The 19910-nt window shown below is 37.7% G+C and overlaps 1 protein-coding gene across 2 annotated transcripts in view; it reads right to left on the bottom strand.

Moving 5' to 3' along the window:
* Positions 1 to 2582: 2582 nt before the first annotated feature.
* rttn (rotatin) overlaps positions 2583 to 19910 on the bottom strand; it is a 213179-nt gene continuing 195851 nt past the window's right edge. Inside the window, exons 43-50 of one of the 2 annotated variants that reach the window (XM_078540041.1) lie at positions 19501 to 19598; positions 18251 to 18328; positions 18017 to 18143; positions 9867 to 10069; positions 8431 to 8698; positions 5940 to 6043; positions 4343 to 4412; positions 2583 to 2769 (exon numbers count right to left, since the gene is read on the bottom strand). In XM_078540041.1, coding sequence (XP_078396167.1) covers positions 2696 to 2769; positions 4343 to 4412; positions 5940 to 6043; positions 8431 to 8698; positions 9867 to 10069; positions 18017 to 18143; positions 18251 to 18328; positions 19501 to 19598 — 1022 coding nt within the window. In that variant the 3' untranslated portion in view covers positions 2583 to 2695. Of the gene's footprint in view, positions 2770 to 4342; positions 4413 to 5939; positions 6044 to 8430; positions 8699 to 9866; positions 10070 to 18016; positions 18144 to 18250; positions 18350 to 19500; positions 19599 to 19910 lie in introns of both variants that reach the window. The other variant, XM_078540040.1, reaches the window with a different exon arrangement.

The following is a 19910-nucleotide window of genomic DNA, read 5'->3' on the forward strand; positions in this document are numbered from 1 at the left end:
AGAAGTGGATAAATTCTTGGTAAGCAAGAGGGTGATAGGTTATCGGGGGTAGGCGGAATGCAGATTTGAGGTTACTATCAGATGAGCCACAATCTTATTAAATGGGGGAACAGGTTCAAGGGGCCAAATAGCCTACTCTTGCTCCTTTTTCACATGTTCTGGCAAGTCCAGCTCTCTCAAAGGGAATTAAGACTTTGTAATTGCTGGGTTCGCCTCCAATGTATTATGCAATGTTTTGTCCTGCAATTGGAAAATTAATGAATTGTAGTAGCACATACAGTGATGAGAAACGTATCAGATTTGTTTGAAAGTAACCTTGCAATTAGATTACAACGATCTGCCATGTCAAATTCTTTTAAGATGTCAGCGTGTTGAGGTTTTCAATTGTGAAGTGCAACTTGAATGTGTGTCCTGTGAAGTATGGCCATTCATGGTAAGCAATGAAACAGGCTTAACAGGTAAGAAATGGCCCATACCAATGAAAATACAAGACAATGGGCGGGGTGGGGAACAGAAAAAGACAAGCTGTACATGCAGATCAAACCCTACATCTTCTAACAAAAACATTTAGAGGGGACCTAATGAAGGGCTGTATGCTTGAAATATTAACTTGGCTGTACTAGGCATATGTGTTGACAAGGCGAGCTTCCTGAAACTGCAATTTGCAAGTCACCAGTTGCCTCCTCCTCTTCCTCTGGCTAGGAGGTTGACAGAAATGACCTTTTTCGATTCAATACAGCAACTATTAATTTCAAACTAGGTCATTAATTTCGGAACAGACAGGGCATTACTACAGCCTTTATTCCACTTATTTTTAATGTAAAATTCTCTCTCGGGGCTGAGTTTTGTCCCAATATACAAGGCCCCAAGTTGCCAGAACACACACCAAGTAATGCCAATGTTCAAACGCAAAAGTGAATGGATATTTTGATTTCAAACTATGGCAATGGATGAAATGGTCTTTTCTTCCTCTTACCTCAAAGCCTTGGAATCACCAGGACAGATACTTCCTGGAATGGACTGAAGTGTAAGTTGATCCCAATCAACTAACAATTTTTTGTCAATTGCTTTCCAAGTCTCAATTCAATATATAGGCTTCTGAAATCTTTTTATATTGTTCAGCTTGTTCACCTATATACTACCGAAGTTATGCAGGATTATAATCTTTATCTGGGCATACTCAGCCAATACTGACCATGACCTTTGGTGTCTTAAGGATACAATGACAAAGAATGTGTATTTTATTGTCTGCTGAACAGAGATTCAATTAGTCAAATTGTCTTACTAAATCCAGTATACTATATTCTTTGTGGCTAGTGTCTCTAGTAATTGTATCGCATCAGTTATGAATAGCTATCTGGGCATTTTAAACATAGAATGATACCAGAATTGAGAGGTTATAACTGTCACAAAAGGTTGAATAGGTTGGGCTCTTTTTTTCTGGAAAAGAGAAGACTGAGCAGTGACCCGATAAGAGAGCTTTTAAGGATATGAAAGTGTTTGATAAGGTGGACGTAGAGATGATGTTACCAATGACAAAAGACTCACCTGCTTTAATGTCTGATATAAAATGCAGAGTGAGGTCCTTAATTCATTTACAGCAACATTCTAGGACTAGTAATTATGTTGTTCATATTTTCCTTCACGAATTGTTCCCGCACTGTATGGTTGATTGTTCAGAGGTTATAACTCAAACAGAAACCTTTGAATATAACTGTAAATGCATATATGGAATATGCTGCATTGGTCTCATCTACTCTTCCCTCCTCTACTCCCAAAAGTGCTGACTCATGTTGGCAGAGAGGTCATTTTTCACTTGTGAGCCTGCACAGCGAGTGTCAGCAGGAAATTCCACCACATGGGTATCACAATATAGTGTAATCAGGTTTTCATCCAACCGCCACACAGTACCACTGTGTGGGGGCTCACTGGAAAACGATCAGGAGGGGACACCAGCCTGATTTGCTCTGTCCCTAACTGTAGCGAGTTCTACAAGTCCTACTCCCACTCTGGTTGAGTTCAGCTGATGCAGTAAATACCAGAGGTTGAATTTTCATTCAGGACCTGACATGGGCTCTAGTTCCAGGTCCTGATCCTGCATTAGATACACGTCCACCATTATTTTGAAATGGGAAGCCAGCTAAATGGTCAGGGAGCAGGCTCACCATCCAATCAGGGGTGACGGGCGGGCTCTTAATGCTGGGAGGCGCCGCCCCCCCAACTCCCCAGCACTCAGATCAATAGCCCCACTGTTTGAGGTGGGAGCTGCTGATTTGAACATGGAGAGAGAGAAAGGGAGGAGGTCAGGTAAGTTATTTTTATTTTTAAAATGGCTGCAGCTGCCTGGGCATGATCCTGGAGGGGCAATCCTTCCATGGGGTGGCCAGCAGCTGCAGCCTGGCGACATTATGGGTTTGGGGGTGGGATAGTTCCTTGACTCCACAATCACGGCCTTCCCACTTTCCCTGGGTTCTTTGTAGTCTGTCTGGCTCAGGATCACACCAGATAGTGCCTTTTATCTCACTGATATTGGTATATTCTTAAAATAAAATCAAAGTAATACTGACAAACATAAACCAATCACATGAAAATTTTATTATAGAAAATATATTAGAATTTAATGAAATATACACATGATTTACAGTCAGGCAAAACTCGACTCCACAATAAAATATTCACATTAGTGGGGCACCCACTAACTGTTCAGCTGGACTGCTAGATTTTCTAGACACTTCAACTGATAAATATTCAGAGGACCTTCAAGGATACCTAGAAAACAATTCATATATATATATTTTATTTATATTACAAATAGGTATTAAAAAAAATGCAAAATCAGTTTTCATACAAACACCCAGCTCATGCTAACAACTCATGTTCAACCACCAAATGATCAATAATCACAAAATTGGTGTGCTGTACATATCGAAAGATGTGGAGCAAAAACTTACATTGCAGTAAGAGTAACTGACAAATTACTTAACATTGATTTCCAAAAAGATTCCAGTGTACAACTGTGATGAATAGCAGTTTGTCACAATTCACACCACAAAGTCTATATATTCTTATTATGAGGGATGGTTGGTCACTTGAACCTGATGTTATGAATATAGGTGTCCTGGGCTGAGCTGGAATTTATTATTTATGGGCTAGTTTAGAAACTGCAGCATGAGGAAAATGACCCACCGAACATGTGATCAGTTAATCAAGTCCATTCAATCTGGATGCTTGCTCGTTTGTTGCTTCAGTTTGCTGGTGACAGACTTGGAAACAAAACCTTACAACACCCACGATGAGTGTTAAACCACATTGATGTATACAAAGACAGTTTGACTGCCTTTGTCTTGGGAATAGATAAGAAACCTGAACTCATATTATCTGCTTGTTTTGTTGGGAGGAGGTTCTACAATTTGTCTCCGGTTAGGTGATTAACAGCTGCATGTCTGGAGAGGAGCAGATCTTGCAACCCTCTCTCTCATGTTGCTGATTCTTCTTGCACCACTGTTTTGCTATATATGTAGAGATGCTATGTTGCAACTCCATGACCATACAAATTCCCATACTCCCACATAGAGAGCTACAGAAAAGTTCCCACTTCAGGTTTAGCATCAGCAAGGCTAGTAAAGTATGTCTTTTGTTCCCTTTCGGAGCCCAGGAGTCCAAGTTATAAGTTTTATAAAAAAAAAATAGTACACTACTGCATTGTTTCTGCTACTGCTTATCTGTTATCTTTAATAAATCTCACTTTGCAGTTTCTAGCCTAAGCCACAGGCACATCAAGGTACACTCAGTTTACTTGGCAACAATGACTCACTAAATGGTTGCTGGCACTGACCTGCCATGAATCCAAATATGTGGTATTAATTTTTACTTTATTTTCAAAAAGATGGCTCCTGAAATAGTGGTATGCTTATCTTCATAATTAATATTAATTTCAGGTACCCAGATTCAAAAACTAATGTATTTACATGAATGCTCAGCTAATAAGTAGTCTAGGTTATAAAAAAAAACTGCCAAATATTTCATTTAATTTTGTCTTTTGACAGATGTTCAATTTGTTTCTTGATAAGCCTCATTGGTGGATGAGAATATAAATGAAAAAATTCTAACATTGTAATTGCTGTTTCTATAGTACCTCTAGGACCGTCATCTGGGATCTTTAATTGAAAGCCAAACTCCTACATCTTGCAGCCTGTCAGGAGCTGGCAGTTAAACTCAAATTCTAAATTATGCATTTCAAAAAATAAACATACAAAATTAATCAATTCTTGAAAAGGTTTGAAAAATAAACCGCTTCTTTGATGGATGTACATGTAAAAATTATATTCGTTTCAGTACTTACACTTTTTGACTGATAGATAAGCTTCATCCACTCTCCTCTTGATTGATGGATTTTTCAGTGTAACTTTGGCCTGTGAGCAACATTTACCTCAAATTGATAACGTGCAAATCCACATAATGCTTATTATTTTTACTGTAAGAACCACAAACTAGGGCACCAATGCCAAAGTAAAAATAATCTCAACAGGTTAATTCATTATAGGAGTCGAACAAAAGAATGTGGTTTGTCTTGAGTGCTAAAAAAAATTATATTTGATTTGTTTAATGGGCTGTTGACGGCGCTAATTTTGGAAATGTAAAACATGCTTAAATATTTCACAATACAAAATGAAACCTCACTTGTTCATCTCCTGTGGTTTTTCTTACATATCTAAATAAAACTCATATTTCTCTTCCTATGGCTATCTATTCTGTTCGTTCCCATTCTCTAATACTTTTTAATGCATTCTGTCTCCATTTGGCTTCAGCAATTTTCTCACTCATTTCTGCCGGATTAGTTTTCTAACCCTATTATTCATTGTAAATCTGTTTTGTTTACCTCCCAAATCTTAAGTATGGCTAACACACGTTCTTTTACTGATGCAGTCAATTTCTATGCCTTGCCTTTGGTAAAACGGTGGGCAAACAAGGCACATGGTAGCCAGTAGGTACTGGGTCATATGTCGCTATGAGTATTGGGTGAGTATATTATGCATGCATGCATGCTATTAAAAAATAGAAAATTAATAATTAAGCAACTGATCTCCAAACTTTCCTCTGCATTAATGAAATTGTAAATTTGTTTAAAAATACATTGACAGAATAATAAAATGAATCCATATGTTGTGACAAAATCTCCCTTAAAGCAAACAGACATAAGTAATAGCAAACACAAGGTTATTCATTGCAAATATATATTTATACGAGAGAAAGAGAGAGGGAGTTTTTCCTGGCAAAAGAAAGTTGTGTTAAAATTAACCAATGTGCGAATCGACATGATGAAACAGGAAAGTATTCGAATCTTCCATTTGTGTGTTGCTGATGGGAGAAACGCAAACACAATGCCATAATTTATTACAGTGGCTCTTCGATCTTCACCATCTTCTTCAAGGGACACATTTCTCATTCAAAAAGCATTCAGAATTCTCAGGCAATATACAAGGGTGAAAACTTAACAGTGTTGCAACACAAGGGTGCAGATTTCAGAGCAGTTGATACAAAAATTACACTTGGTACCTATTTTTCATCAACAGGGTATACATAAAGGACATGGTGTAAGCTGAAGTTATCAGATTGCAATACTCATATATATGGGACAATGTCACCCAGAAATAATTCTGACGGTGTAAATTTCTTTGTTTTTTATTTGTCAGTTCATTTCACTGATCTCACATCCTTGAGCTATGTGAAATAAATGGTTGTTCGAATTTAAACCTGTTTCATGATACAGCTGTTTTCTTTGGTATTAAAATTTTGGAGAAAATGACCAATGGTGGGATAGCGTTAACTTGAAAAAAAAGTTAAAAGGTGCACTTTTCAGTTAGGAGATGCATTACAAGCAGGATGGAATTCAAACTGAAAGTGATATCACAATGTAGATAATTCAATGGCACACTCACCTTTTGGTAGTTATGAAGTAAAGCCCAAAGTGCTGAAGCACCTATAGTCTGAACTACAGGATTGTCATTTTCTAGACAAGCAGCAAATATTGACACAGTTTTATCTGAGGACAAAATAGGAAAAGTCAAGAACACAGTGAACACCATTTCACACGTAGCTGTCTGACCTGGAAGCAATAATAGTAAGTGTAAGGAACATATATATTTTTATTTCTGTTGGACTGTTGTAAAGAACATATCTTTTTATCTCCTGCTGGACTGGGGATTAAAATTACAATGGCTGCAGGTTGAAAGACATATCCACTTGAACAGGGTGAGATAGACATACAATGTCGCAGTCTTTGAATAGAGTGTGCCATGAAAGACAGGATGGTGCTGGACAGGGGTCCTGGATCAAGGGAGCTGCCTGGCAACATTTTAATTGGCTCCTGACCAGGTGGCTAGGGTTTGTGAGAAAACAGAGCAGAATAGCTCCTAGCCTGAAAGGACCAAGGCCTAAATCCTCTTACTCCTATGTGTGGAAGATTCCAGTAGTTCCACAATAATAGCTAGCTAGCTTTTTCTTCTCATATCTCTATAACCTGCTCTCTCTCTCTCTCTGAAAACCCCTGTCAAGAGGCAAAAGGGGAAAATCATTATTAGAGACACTGAAAGGCAAGTGCTCAACCAGTGAACTAAATACTGAAAATGCTGGAAGACCACCTCATGTCATCAAGAAGAACTGAAACGAATTTGGAAGACATCGATCAAAATCAACCCATCGAATTCTATACTCCGGAATTGGTGCTATTGAACTGTTTTATTCCACCCATAAAATCCATGTTTGTGTGTGTCTTACATGTCTTGTATGTGTGTGTATAGGGATTTAAGAAGGGGTAGAGTTTAGGTTATAGTTAGAAATTAGCAGTTCATATTTCTTTTGCCACTGGTTAACGACTGTTTGTTCAATAAGCAGTTATTTATTTATTAAGTTTACAAACCTGTGCTTGCATTCTGTTAAACTATATGAAACAGTTAGGTAGAATTGGGGAGATCTGGTGGTTTGGTCAAACCTTTTCACATTTGTCGCGGCTCAGGGAACAGTGGGGCTCGATATTACAGCGCACTATCCCCAGTGACTCATGACATAAGGAAGATTTGAGATTACTTTGAAATGTTTGGGGAATCTATAATTGTTTCAAAAGTGTTTGAAAACTCGTTTTAGGAGCTTGTATCAATTGTAAAGGGATCAATTATAATTACAGAATAATAAAAATACTGGTTCATGTGACCTTGCGACCTTTGACCTGGAAGCAGTACCAACAGAAATGAATTTAACATCCAGATGGCCTTCACAAGAACAGGAATACCAAGAGGATAGAGGACCTGAGAGTTGAGAAGGTTCTGGAAAGAGGTGTGCCATTGTGTGGAAGGTTGCACAAGTAGAACCTTGTTTACATGGATGCTGCTGCCTGTAGAGAATTTGCTAAGTCTTGGAAGGTAAGGAACTGGAATTCTGCATGGAAGAACTGTGTGGTTGAAACTGGGACCATACAGACAGGCTGGACTGCCTACTACCTACATGGGATACCCTTTGCTGCATCTGCCATTTCATGGGCAGCATTTTCCCGTCGGTGAGCAGGGGCAGGGCCCGCTCGCTGACGCGTAAAATGACGCGCGATGTCGGGCGGGTGTCCCGACGTCACCGCACGTCATTCAGATATTCAGTTTGGTGAGCGCACAGCCAAATTGGCTGTGCGCCCGATGAACTGTCAAAGGCATATTAAGGCCTGTTAAAAAGTAATTAAAGTAATGAACTGAGCTACCTGTCCAACCTTAAGGTTGGCGGGCAGGCGAAGAGCCCAGGTGGCCTTCGCATTTTTCATGAAACCTCATCCACGGGTGGGATGAGGTTACATGAAGGGTTTATTATTTAAATAAAAATTTTTGAAATAAATAATGGACATTGCCCAGCTCATGTGACAGTTTCACATGAAGGGACATGTCCTTAAATTTTTTTCCCCATCTTTATTCACATTTCCATAAGTTAAACAAATCTCCCTGAGGTACCTCCGTGCCTCAGGGAGATCTCTGCGCTCTTTGCAGGGAATCTCCCCCTGCCTGCACAGGGAGCGCTCAGTCGAAAGATGAGGTGCTGTTCCTCCAGTTAGTCTTCGGAGCGAAATACGCTAAAAGGTCCTTAAGTCAGAGTTTACTTTCTGTTCAGTGTGGGAAGTTTGCACATTGCTAGATGTTTGCAAATTTGCAGCTTCTGCACACAGAGAAGAAAACTAACACCTTTTGACACATTGAAGTCTGCAAAGGTTCTTAAAGCTAAATAACTATATAAATGGAAGTTACACTCATAAACCACTACTTTACATTAACAATAAAATTAAGGATAATAAATTAATTTTCAACAGGTTTGAAAGCAATTTAGTTATCATCCATTCATTCACAAACCAGTAAAATAGGATAATCAGGGAAAAGTGGAAAATTTAAAGTTACTAACCATTAGCTAGAACCTTTGGCTTATTAGCAGGATTGAAGCAAATATTATGAAGCACAAGCAGGGCAGTAGTCTGGTTGTTCTTGTGTTTGTGCTGAGACATTGCTGTCAAAAGTTCCAGACTTCCATTCATCTTCAGAATCATCTGCTGTCCCTCATCTCCAAAAGACATATTCAGCAATAGCTTCAACCAAAGCATGGCCAAAATACTTAGGGGTTTTCCTGCTGTCTTTGGTAATGGCAGGGCAAGGAAGTTATTCAAAAAATTGCTCTAAAATAAAGATTAGAAGCATGAAATGAACAAATGTCCTTATATTGACTTAGAAAGCAAAGCACAATTGATATCAACAATCAAAATGCTACCTGCTGAGTGGGCTGTGGGGAGTTGGTTTTACAGATGTGCCTGTTAAGTGTCAACCTTCCAATCCAAAGTCTGAATAGAAATCTGAACCATGCAGAGTAATAAACTAACTTCTTGCATTTTTATAATGGAGCTAAAAACTTTCAATTCAAAGTGCATTTATGTGTAACAAATTAATGCTCTGTAGTTTTGCATTTCTTACCAAATGAAGAGAAATGTTTGTATAAATTACTACTTGCACTCCTCTAATTGATGACATTTTAGCTCTATAGGACGTTAAAGAGTTCAGCTGATATCCGCTCTGATTCAGTCAGCAATGAGCTCCTTGTAAAACATGGAAATGAGCATTCTTTATGTACCTTGTAATCACTCCAAATCTGTTAATCACTTTCAAACACAGTACAAGGCAAGCATGCAGCTGGAAAGATTGAATGGTTTTGCCTTTTCAGTCCTTCTTTGAGTACCTATCACCATTAACATCAAAATTGTGGCCAGAACCTCTGTTTGATTTCCAAGGGTACATGCCATTAGGGCTCATTGACTTTTTCAACTCATGTTCTGCTAATGTTTTCAGAACCAATTCCTTTCCAAAATAATCACGGACGTGGGCTTAACATCCTCCTTTGGTACATTTATATTCTCACTTCCACTATCTTTTGTAAAAACTGATAAAGCATTTAATACCTCTTTGTACCCTCATCACCCACAACTAGATTCCTCCTTGATACCTGAATGATATTTCTTTACTTTTTTTTATGTTTAATATATTTATAAAAGCCTCATATCTTTTATATTATCTGATAGTCTTTCATCATGTTCCCTTCCTGCCCTTTCATTTCCTTTTCTACCTCCACTAGAAGACATTCTACATTCCACCTAATTTTATTTGGTATTGTTAGCCCTGGTTTTACTATACCCATAAGATATTGCAGTTATGAATTACAACAGCATTGCTGAACATCTGATTCTACTAAATATAAGTACTTATTTATATAAAAAAATAATTGGAGGTATTTTAAGACTCACAGAAGAAACTGCTAGGTTATATCAGTAACTTTATTCGCTAAGCGTTACTAACCTTCTGCAACACGCCTTTACATTCATGGGACATGACCAAGTTGGAGAGGACCGCAAACGCCATTTGTTGAATGGTACTGTTGTCATGCGTCTTCTGTAAGGCTTGCTTCATGATCATATGCACCAGAGAATTACCTGCCAGGCCTCTTTGAGAAGAATGGGAAACAGGTGGTGCTCCATTGCCACAGCACAGGGAAACACATGCTAAAAGATACCAATTTAGAAAAATACGCAAGACTTTGGTCTTCAATTCTAGATAGGTTATATATTAATATGGCATATATATATGACTAACATGAAATGTGCTAACTAAATATACTAACACTTCTGATATCATTCTTCTCTAGATTTAAGTTGAGTTAAAAAGTAGGGAGATCAATAATTAATTGCATTACAAAATAAGATGCAAAATAAAGAAATCCGAATAAAGAAATTCTTTAGCTAAAAGTTAAGTGTGTAGAAATATCAACACATAGTTAGGAGCGTGCAACAAAGATGTAAAACACACAGAAATCCAATAACATTACAAATTGAGTACATTCAGGAGCACTTTATTCTTGTTAGAAACCAGTTTATTGGTTATGTGTCACAATACATATAACTGGAGTTTGTGGGACGGTTTTTTGTGCAGCCAATATCATGGTGGATAGCAAATGGCTGTTGAGTCGTCGTAACTTTTGGCAATTGATGAACATTGCCACCTTCAAACTCGCTATCCAAATTTTCCAATCTACATATTAAGAACACTATTGTCACTGTAATCATGAAGCAAATGAATCACAACCCAAAAGAGAGTGTGACAAAGCACTGACAACAAATAACCCAATTTGATTGTTTTGATCTACAGGCCAAGTCAAATTTATACCCCATAGTGACTAATTTTCTGCAATGACATTCCACTTCTGATTTGCATAGCACCAGATAAAATATAGCAGATAAGCTTCCTGAATAGGATGAAACTGGGCCTCAGTTACAAACTTGAGTTGCCATAGAGACTATGGCATCAGAGTATCAAATCAAATAGGGCTGACATAGAATGACAGAGAGCTTAAATAATATTAACCCTGCAAGAAGAAACTAATGGCTACAAGAGCTGAGCAGAATTCTGTGATGAGTAACTCATCTCCTGATTCACCAAAACTTGGCCACCATTGAGAAAGCACAAGTCAGGAGTGTGATGGAATATCCTCCACTTGCCCGGATGTTTTGCAGCTTCATACTCAAGCAGCTCGATACCATCCAGACAAAGCAGCCAAAATTAGATGCAATTATTTGGAGGAAGAATGGGGGATAGTGGTAATTGTAAAATAAATGTTATTTTTTCCTAATATTATTGTGGAATACTTTAAAGCAGGCTTGGGGTGGGGGGCTATGTTCTGTGTGTATGTTTGTGCACGTGTATGAGACTAAATTAAACTAAAGATGGCCAGACTGCAAGGTTTGAACCACCAAAGGGGTTAAAACAGGCATTTTGAAATGGAGATGGGTGAGCTAAGATGAAGTCCCAGCAGATACAGTGTGAATGGAATTTGCATTTGTAGATAAGTTGAGAGGCTGTTTGATTTTTAAAGGGACGTGATGAAATGTCTTATAACTGGCAAGATAAATAGGGCAATGTTATTAAGTTTATTTTTCTCAAAAGCACTGGCCATAAGGACAACATGAAAGATTTTTATATTCTGGGAAAAGTAACTTTTAAAGCAAGGGTGAAACAATGGGATTTACAGATCAAAAGGAAGAAAATATATTAAAATAAAGATGGAAAGCTGTATGTTGAGTGGCCCTGTGAGATCTTGAGAGGTGGACTATGTGAAATAGGCCTGTGAAAAAGAAGCCTCTAGCTACCCCAGCGAAATGCTGGTTTGGTCCAGAGTGCAAGGTTTTGTTAAAGGCCTTGGAGTTCCATTGTCGAGTAAAAGGGAGAGAGAAGCTGTGAAATGCCTATGGCAACAGTGGGTGCTTGTGGTAATATTGCTGGATGTTTTATAGATTAAGAATCTATTTGGACTGTTGCTTGAAAGGGGTATGTAGTTGGGAGTCTAGTTAAGTAGAAACCTTTTGGGAACTGTTATAAGGCTAAGTTTAACTGTACAACTGTAATCTTGTGAGTTTAATGTTTTCTTGTCTTTTGCTAATAAATGATTTAAATTAATCTTTAAAATCTCCAAAGTTGGTAGTGCACTCTTAATTCCAACTTCAGTGCACATACCTTCTTGTAATAAATACAAATTGGAAAATCGTTGTGATAGCTTGACCAAGTTTCCCTTTGGGATTTTTTTAGCCTGGCAATTACCATCTGCCATATCATAACAATGTCGCTGGACTAATAATCCAGAGGCCCAGGCTAAACTCTGGGGTACAGGTTCAAATCCCACCATAGCAGCTAGTGGAATTTAAATTCAAATAATAAAATCTGGAAATGAAAGCTCATCTCAGTATCATCAATGATCATAAAAATCCATCTGGCTCACTAATGCTCTTTATGGAAGGAAATCTTACCAGTCTGGCCTACATATGACTCCAGATCCACAGCATTATGGTCTTAACTGCCCTCTGAAGTGGCCTAGCAAGCCACTTGGATCAAGGGAAATTAGGGATGGGCAACAAATGCTGGTCTTGCTAGTAACGCCACATCCGATGAAAGAATAAACAAAAAGTCCGCTTAATCAGCACCCCATCCGCCACCTTAAACATTCACTCTCTTCACCACCGATGCACAGTGGCAGCAATATGCAACATATACAAGATGTACAGCGCCACTCGCCAAGCCTCCTTCAACAGCACTTTCCAAAGCCACAACCTCTATCACACAGAAGGACAAGGGCAGCAAATGCTAGAGAACACCACCACCTGTAAGTTCCCCTCCAAGCCACACACCATGTTGACTTGGAACTTAATTGCTGATCCTTCACTGTCGCTAGGGAGAAATTCTGGAACTTCCTTCCTAACACTGCTATGAATGTACCTGCACAAGATGGACTACAATGGTTCAAATGGCTCACCACCACCTTCTCAAGGGCAATTAGAGATGGGCAACAAATACTGGCTTAGCCAAAAATGCTCACATCCCATGAAAGAATTTTTAAAAAACCCTAGGACTCCAACTGTTGAACAGATACCGGAGATCAGATGTGAAAGGAATAATCAACTTAGAATATCATTGCAGCATTTTTATCCATTTTGTGTTGTATACCTTATTAGTGGTGTCATGAAGCTATTAATGTATATAATATTATTGGAAAATATTTTTCTTTTAAAATAGATGTTTAGTCTGTGGGTGTGTCTTAGTTGGATTAAAGCCAGCTAGTCTGGGTGCTTTGATATGTACTAGTTTTGAGATGTAAACGGAGAGGTAGAGTGCATTTGCATTTTTTGAATAGGCCATTTAAGATGTGGGGTGAAATCTGGCACCTAGCAAGCAGCAACCAAGCAATATGTTTATATTGCTAATAAAATTGGTACTATGAAAGGGGTTTTATCGTCAGAAGAGTTGGATTCAAAGAGGCTGGTGATACAATGAGAACTTAGATTCAATGAGCTGTGCAAGGTACAGCTTCAGCAGTTTGTATGTGTGCAGAGGAGAGGCAATGTAAGTTCAAAGTAGCCGTAAGCCTATAACTGTCTCCACAGGAACCAAAGTGAAAGGAGCCTCATTTTGAATTTGTACGGTAAAAATACTTTGCCTGGTGTCTGCTTAAAAATCTATGGGATGTTGTTGCCTTAATGGAGATTAGTTTAGGAATTTGTTAAAAGTTATGATTTGTGTAATAGTAAAAATTGTAAAAGTAGTAATTTGTGGCCATGTATATGTACTTAACTTGTGTAAATTAATAAAATTCATTTAGTTTAACATAAAACCTCTCGAGAACTGATGGTCTGATTCCTGAATTTTGAGTTGCATCTCAAACATGCCACTTTAAAAATAGGTTATGACAGTTGTTTAAAGTTTCCCTCTGATTTTTAAATAACTTCACTAGAAGGCTGCCTCATAACAAGTGGATATCATCAATGAAATAACCAAAGTTTCTACCCACTGAGAACAGGAGATCCTGATCAAACAGTTTCCATCTTTCAATGATCAAGGAAAAAAAAATGGAACATCTCCAAAATTAGATATAATATTTGACCATTTAGTTGCTGTGAAGTACAGGGATTCTGTCCCTGTTTATTGCCATGATAAGAAAGAAAAAAACTTGGATTTATTTAGATCCATTTCACGTCCTCAGGACATCCCAAAGTATTTCACATTCAATTCAGTTATTTTGGAAGGGCAGCCACTGTTATATGAGCAAAAATGGTGATGAATTTTCACACATCAAGATCTTACAAATTAGATTAGAGGCCACTTACTTTAGCGATGTTATTCAAAGGAAGATACTAGACAAATTCTGTCTTTTGAAAAGGTGCCATGGGGGTCTTTCATGTTTACCTGTACAAGCATATTGAAGCTTTGTATATTATCTGATCTAAAAGTGTGATGTTTAAACCCACAGCTTTGAGATTCAGGGCAAGAGTGACACCATTAATATAAATTGTGAACAGCAGTGCTCTCAACATTGATCCTTGTGTAATACCACTTCCTACTTTCTTCCACTCTGAATAGCTGTTCTTTACTTCCACTGGGCATGAATCCAAGAGTTTACCTAGATTTCAAGGCAATTACAACACCAGCAATGTGCATTTATATAGCATTTTTAATGGAATAAAATATTCCAAGATGCTTATGAGGATATCATGTACCGCTGGGTCATATTTTGAATGGCTTTTAAATGGGTTCAATGAGCTCAAGGGAACACATGCAGAAATCTTTGTATCCAGAAAATATACTGCCTATAGGTTGACATAGCTATATGTTTTTGGGTTGTTTCCATCATTCTTACAATACAGTTTTATATTTTGGGTCACTGTTGCAGATGTGTCTCAACACCTTAAGTTTCATGAGCATGCTTATATCCCAAAAAGCATCTTGGGATGTTTTGTTACATTCAAAACACTACCTAAATGCAAGTTGCTGTTGCTGTAATTGCTTTGAAATCTAGGTAAACTCTTGGTTCCATACCCAGGAAAATACTCCTAGAGTGGGAAGAAAGTTGTTCGGAATGGCAGGAGGTGGCAAGAGATGTTAAATGAGACTTAGTGGTTGGACCACTGCTGGTCACACTTTACATTAATGATTTGGACTTCAGAATCCTAAACACAATTTTCAAATTCTCAGATAACACCATACTGGGGACAATAGTCAATAACTGAGGAGAACTGCAACTGCAAAATATGTTTCCTCTTGTGGGGAAGAGCATAACTAAAGGCCATCAATATAACATATTCACCAAGAAATCCAATAGGAATTCAGAAGAAGCTTCTTTACCCAAAAGAGTGGTGAGAATGTGGGACTCATTGCCACAGTGAATCTTATAGATATATTTAAAATAAGTTAGACAGGGATATGAGGGAGAAGGGAAAGGATGATTATGAGGGTAGATTCAGATGAGAAAAGATGGGAAGTGGCTCGAGTGCAGCATAAACACCAGCACGGACTGGCTGAGCTGAGCAGCCTGTTTCTATGCTGTATATCCCATGTATTCCAATGTAATAATCAGAAGTCTTTTTATGAATAATTTTAACTACTGGGATTCTCTCATGATTCCACAAGAATTCGCTCACTCTTTGAAAACTGTAGAGCATCATAACATCAGATCTTGTTTTGGCTTTAAACTATTAATTGAATTAATGTAACAAAAGATAGACATAAAAAAATTAACATGTATGCAACAGTAGAAATCCTGTTGTCTAAATCCTCAATCTAAATGTTCAGTTATTTTGTAAATAAATTTTCCATCCATTGTTTCTTTTCAACTTGTATTTCTTACTACCGTAGGAGATGCACTCCAACTCCATCTCTTAGAATTTCAAAACTAACTGGAGGATTTAAATAGCTACAGCTTTTCAAACATTATCGAAAATGGAATGTAAATTCCTGCATTTGAGTAATTGCCTACTATCTGCTAGGAGTGGCCACTGAATGGCCATCATCTACCATGCCTGAATCGTTTCTTGCAGTGTTTGAGGTTAAGAGCTTCTGCTAGCTTACAAAAATTACCAAGAACCACTGACTAGGTTTTGAAAAAAATAAGCCAACACAAGACAAGAGAGAACAATTTCTGAACAGATACAGAAACCTGTAAATACATAATTTCCAACTATTCTAAGAGCAACCGAAAAAAAAGTAAGGCGAGTGAACTTAACAACAGGAATAAGAACCAAGGGCAACTACCAGAACAGTGTGTGTGGGTCAAGGGTAAGGGGAGAAGATACTCTTCTGTAGCACAGGAACAGGTCGTATACATGACATCACCAATGTCTGTCAACCTTGGTTTACTCCTTCAGTTTACGGAGCATGTTGAACTGGATAAGCTTGTTCTACAGGGACATCCTGATGTTGTGAAAGGCGTTGTAATAAATGTAAGTTAGTTCTCCCTTTGAAGTTTTACATATTTCTGCGATATTAACTTTACAAAGATGAATTTTAACAAGGAGCAGATTTTGAAAGCTTGAAAACGTTCAGAATTTGATGACTTGCCATCTTAGAAGAGTGATATTTGGTTGCGAAAAAACATATTTTGAAAGTCTTTTGTATTTCATTCAGAATTTTGATTAGCTGCCTACAATATTGGTTCATCTTGATATGTGTCCTTTTTGTACAATTTGGTTAATTAAAAACTTTCATATGCTTCAAACATAATTATATGCTATTAAACAGATAAGTACAGACCTCATCCAACCATTATATTATGCCAAAACAATTCCCATCTACTCTGAATTAAAGGATAGAATTCTCATAGCTGTACATAATATAAGTTCACTTTTAAATATAAGTTCGCTTAACTTTTATAAGTTCACACAACAAATTTGATTCATAAATAAGTCTTATTAACCTGAAAATAGCACATCCTAGTCCAATCACTTTTGCTTAACGTCACGAGCGATGGATTTACAAGATGGTTGTTTTAAAATCTCTCCTTTAATTTTGGGTAAAACAATGCTCTGGATAGGGGACTGGTGGTTATATTAAACATCTTCCTGGAGACAGGCCCATGTGATCTGGTTGTCATGGGGAAAGAAAGCTAATCCAAAAGCAATAAAAAAAAATCAAGTGACACTTTTTCACATCTTGACACAGAAAACGGGGCAGCTGCTTTCTGGGCACAGAGTGGGAGAAAGACAAAAAACATCTGCTGCTAGGTAGAGCAGGAAAAGGCTTATGTTAGCAACCAAGTAAGATGCTGATGAGAGCTGGCTTTCTTCAAGAAAAAAAAAGGACAGAACAGATGGGATTTCTGGAGATTTAAGGGACAAGGCGTTGCTGACGTGGGCCTTGCTGATGAAAGTCAGTTCTGAATACGAAGGCCGAGTGGAACGATTTTAGAAGGACACTGAAAGATTTGACCTGATATGGGACGCAGAAGTGAGCCTGCTAGAAAGCTGGGATTAATTTGGGACTTAATGTTATATTGCTACACATTGGCCACAAGTGCGATGCATAGCCAAAGGAGTTGTAAGATGTACCTCGATTGCGTTAATTAGTTAATGTGAAGTTAATGTGAGGTATCTTTTTTCTTTTCTTTAAGTATCTTTTTTCAGTTTGGTGTATGAGTTGTCCATTAAGTAATATTTTATTTATGTTGATTTTAGTTTATTTGTTACAGTAAGAGTTTTAAAACATGAAATCTTGTCCTTCTGTTATTTCCATCGGTCGCTGGAACTCAACACTTAAAAAGTTAGGTCTCTAAGGGGAAAGTAACATTTAGATTGAATAAGAAATTGTATTAATTGGAATATTTATCACCTCGGTGAAGTATTTTAATTGTTAACAGACCACAACCGTTTCTCATTTTGTTTTGCTAATAGCAGCAAGTAACTGAAATGGGATCCATTTGTGGATGTCTGGTTCAGATAGGTATCATCATCAGTTAGGCTGAAACTTGAGTTTGGATAAAGTGTACTGTGGAACAATGGTTTGAAAGCTGATTTCGCTTCCCAGTTTGCTGATAGCCCAAACAACTCTTGATAAGTTATTTGTATTTAACAGATATTTTATACAATGAGACTGCTGTTTTAATCACGGGCCTTCCTCAGTTCATTAGCTCTACTCACATGCCGGCACGTTTGCTGTGTAGACACATAACAGTTTCAGAGCTGCCAACATCAATGTGTCATCCATTAAAAACCAGGGCCAAAGTGAATAAACTGCACTCACAAGATGAGCATCAGACGCTGCAACCTATAGGAAAAGTGGGGGCAGAAGAGGAACCTCTCAGTTTGAACAATTATGCAAACAGTAATTAAGAACTCTTACCAATGAATGCATTATTTTGGCACCAGACTTACTTTGCATTCAACATTGTGATACAAGCAATTCCTCAGCAACTGCATCACCGTTTTCAGCTCTCTAGTAAGACTGTCATCCTGTGTTGAGACATAAATAGGCTATGAGAATAATTATGAAACATGAATAACAAGTGACAAATTATGTATTGTTATATTTGCTACTTTATAAACACATACACAATTCAACTTGAAAAATGTTAGCAAAATGATGTGTGAATTTTAAAAAATGCACAGTAATTAGCTAAAAGGGATTTTTCTAAGCACAGAGGCAAACTAGTATGAGGCATAGTGAACTTCAATAAGATGAGCACATGTGAAATCACCTGGTCGCAAGGAATTTTGCTGTTCAGCAAATAGAATGTCTCCTTAGGGACAATGTGAATCAACTTGGACCAGCTATGAATATTTTTTTTTATTCATTCATAGGATGTGGGTGTCACTGGCTAGGCCAGCATTTATTGCCCACCTCTAATTGCCCCGTTCAGAAGGTATTTAAGAGTCACCCACATTGCTGTGGATCTGGAGTCACATGTAGGCCAGGCCAGGTAAGGGCAGCAGATTCCCTTCCCCAAAGTACATTAGTGAACCAGATGGGTTTTAAACGATAATCGGCAATGGTTTCATGGTCATCGTCAGACTTTTAATTCCAGATTTTTATTGAATTCAAATTTCATCATCTGCTGTGGTGTGATTCGAACCCGGGTCCCCAGAGAATTACCCTGGGTCTTCTGGGATACTAGTCTAGTGACAATACCACCATGCTACCACCTCTCCTAACTAAAAAGAGAGACATGCCAAGAAATTACCAACGGTGCATCAGAAATCTTTAAAATTAAAATCATTGAACTAGTTAAGTATAACATTGTTGTGACTTGAGAATCACATACGCTTGTTGCGGGGTGACCAAGTTGGTACTTTAGATAGAGTAGTTCTGCAGACACTTCTTAGGTGGAACACATTCTGTTTATTTACAAGGTACTCAGCAGCTACACCAAACTCTATCTACATACTTCTACTGCTCACTTGCAGACTGACTTCCAAATAACTAGAGTTAACCTGCACTACTCCACTATTGGTTACACAAGATTTTGTGATCTTCCTTTGTAACATTCTTCTTAAAGGTATACTACACATCAGATAAAATCATAGTTACCACAAACACCTTAATGTTTTTGTAGCAGGGCTTGGTCATTAAACATTTTCTTGAATGTGTTTACTAAATTGTTTGCTTTTCTTGTCTCCATGCTTACCTTTTTCCTTTGGATCACTTTTCCAGGTCTCAGCGAATCTAAGTTGAATTGCACGTAGGTATGCTTCATCTGTTCTATACAGCTGTCAACAAGGCCAGCTAAACAAGGAGGAATACTAAAAATATTAGCCGGACAAAATAATTGCCCACGTTTATTTGATCTCAATCTTGCAAAATGTTTAATTTTTCATATATTCAGTTATGTTCAATGTATGCTTTCAACTGATAGAAATTCTTATACATCTGCAAAAATTACCTCAAACTAAATTTTAATTTATGATATACATTGGAAATAAGAGGTGATGTATAGAACCAGTGTATTTGTTATGCAAATATATTATGAAATAAGCATAACTATTTTTCTATTGAAATCTTCAGCATTGAAGAGAGTATGCTGAAATTAATTCCCAA

The sequence above is a fragment of the Cetorhinus maximus genome, chromosome 4 (genome assembly GCF_964194155.1).
Source record: "Cetorhinus maximus chromosome 4, sCetMax3.hap1.1, whole genome shotgun sequence".
Classification (NCBI taxonomy): Eukaryota; Metazoa; Chordata; class Chondrichthyes; order Lamniformes; family Cetorhinidae; genus Cetorhinus; species Cetorhinus maximus.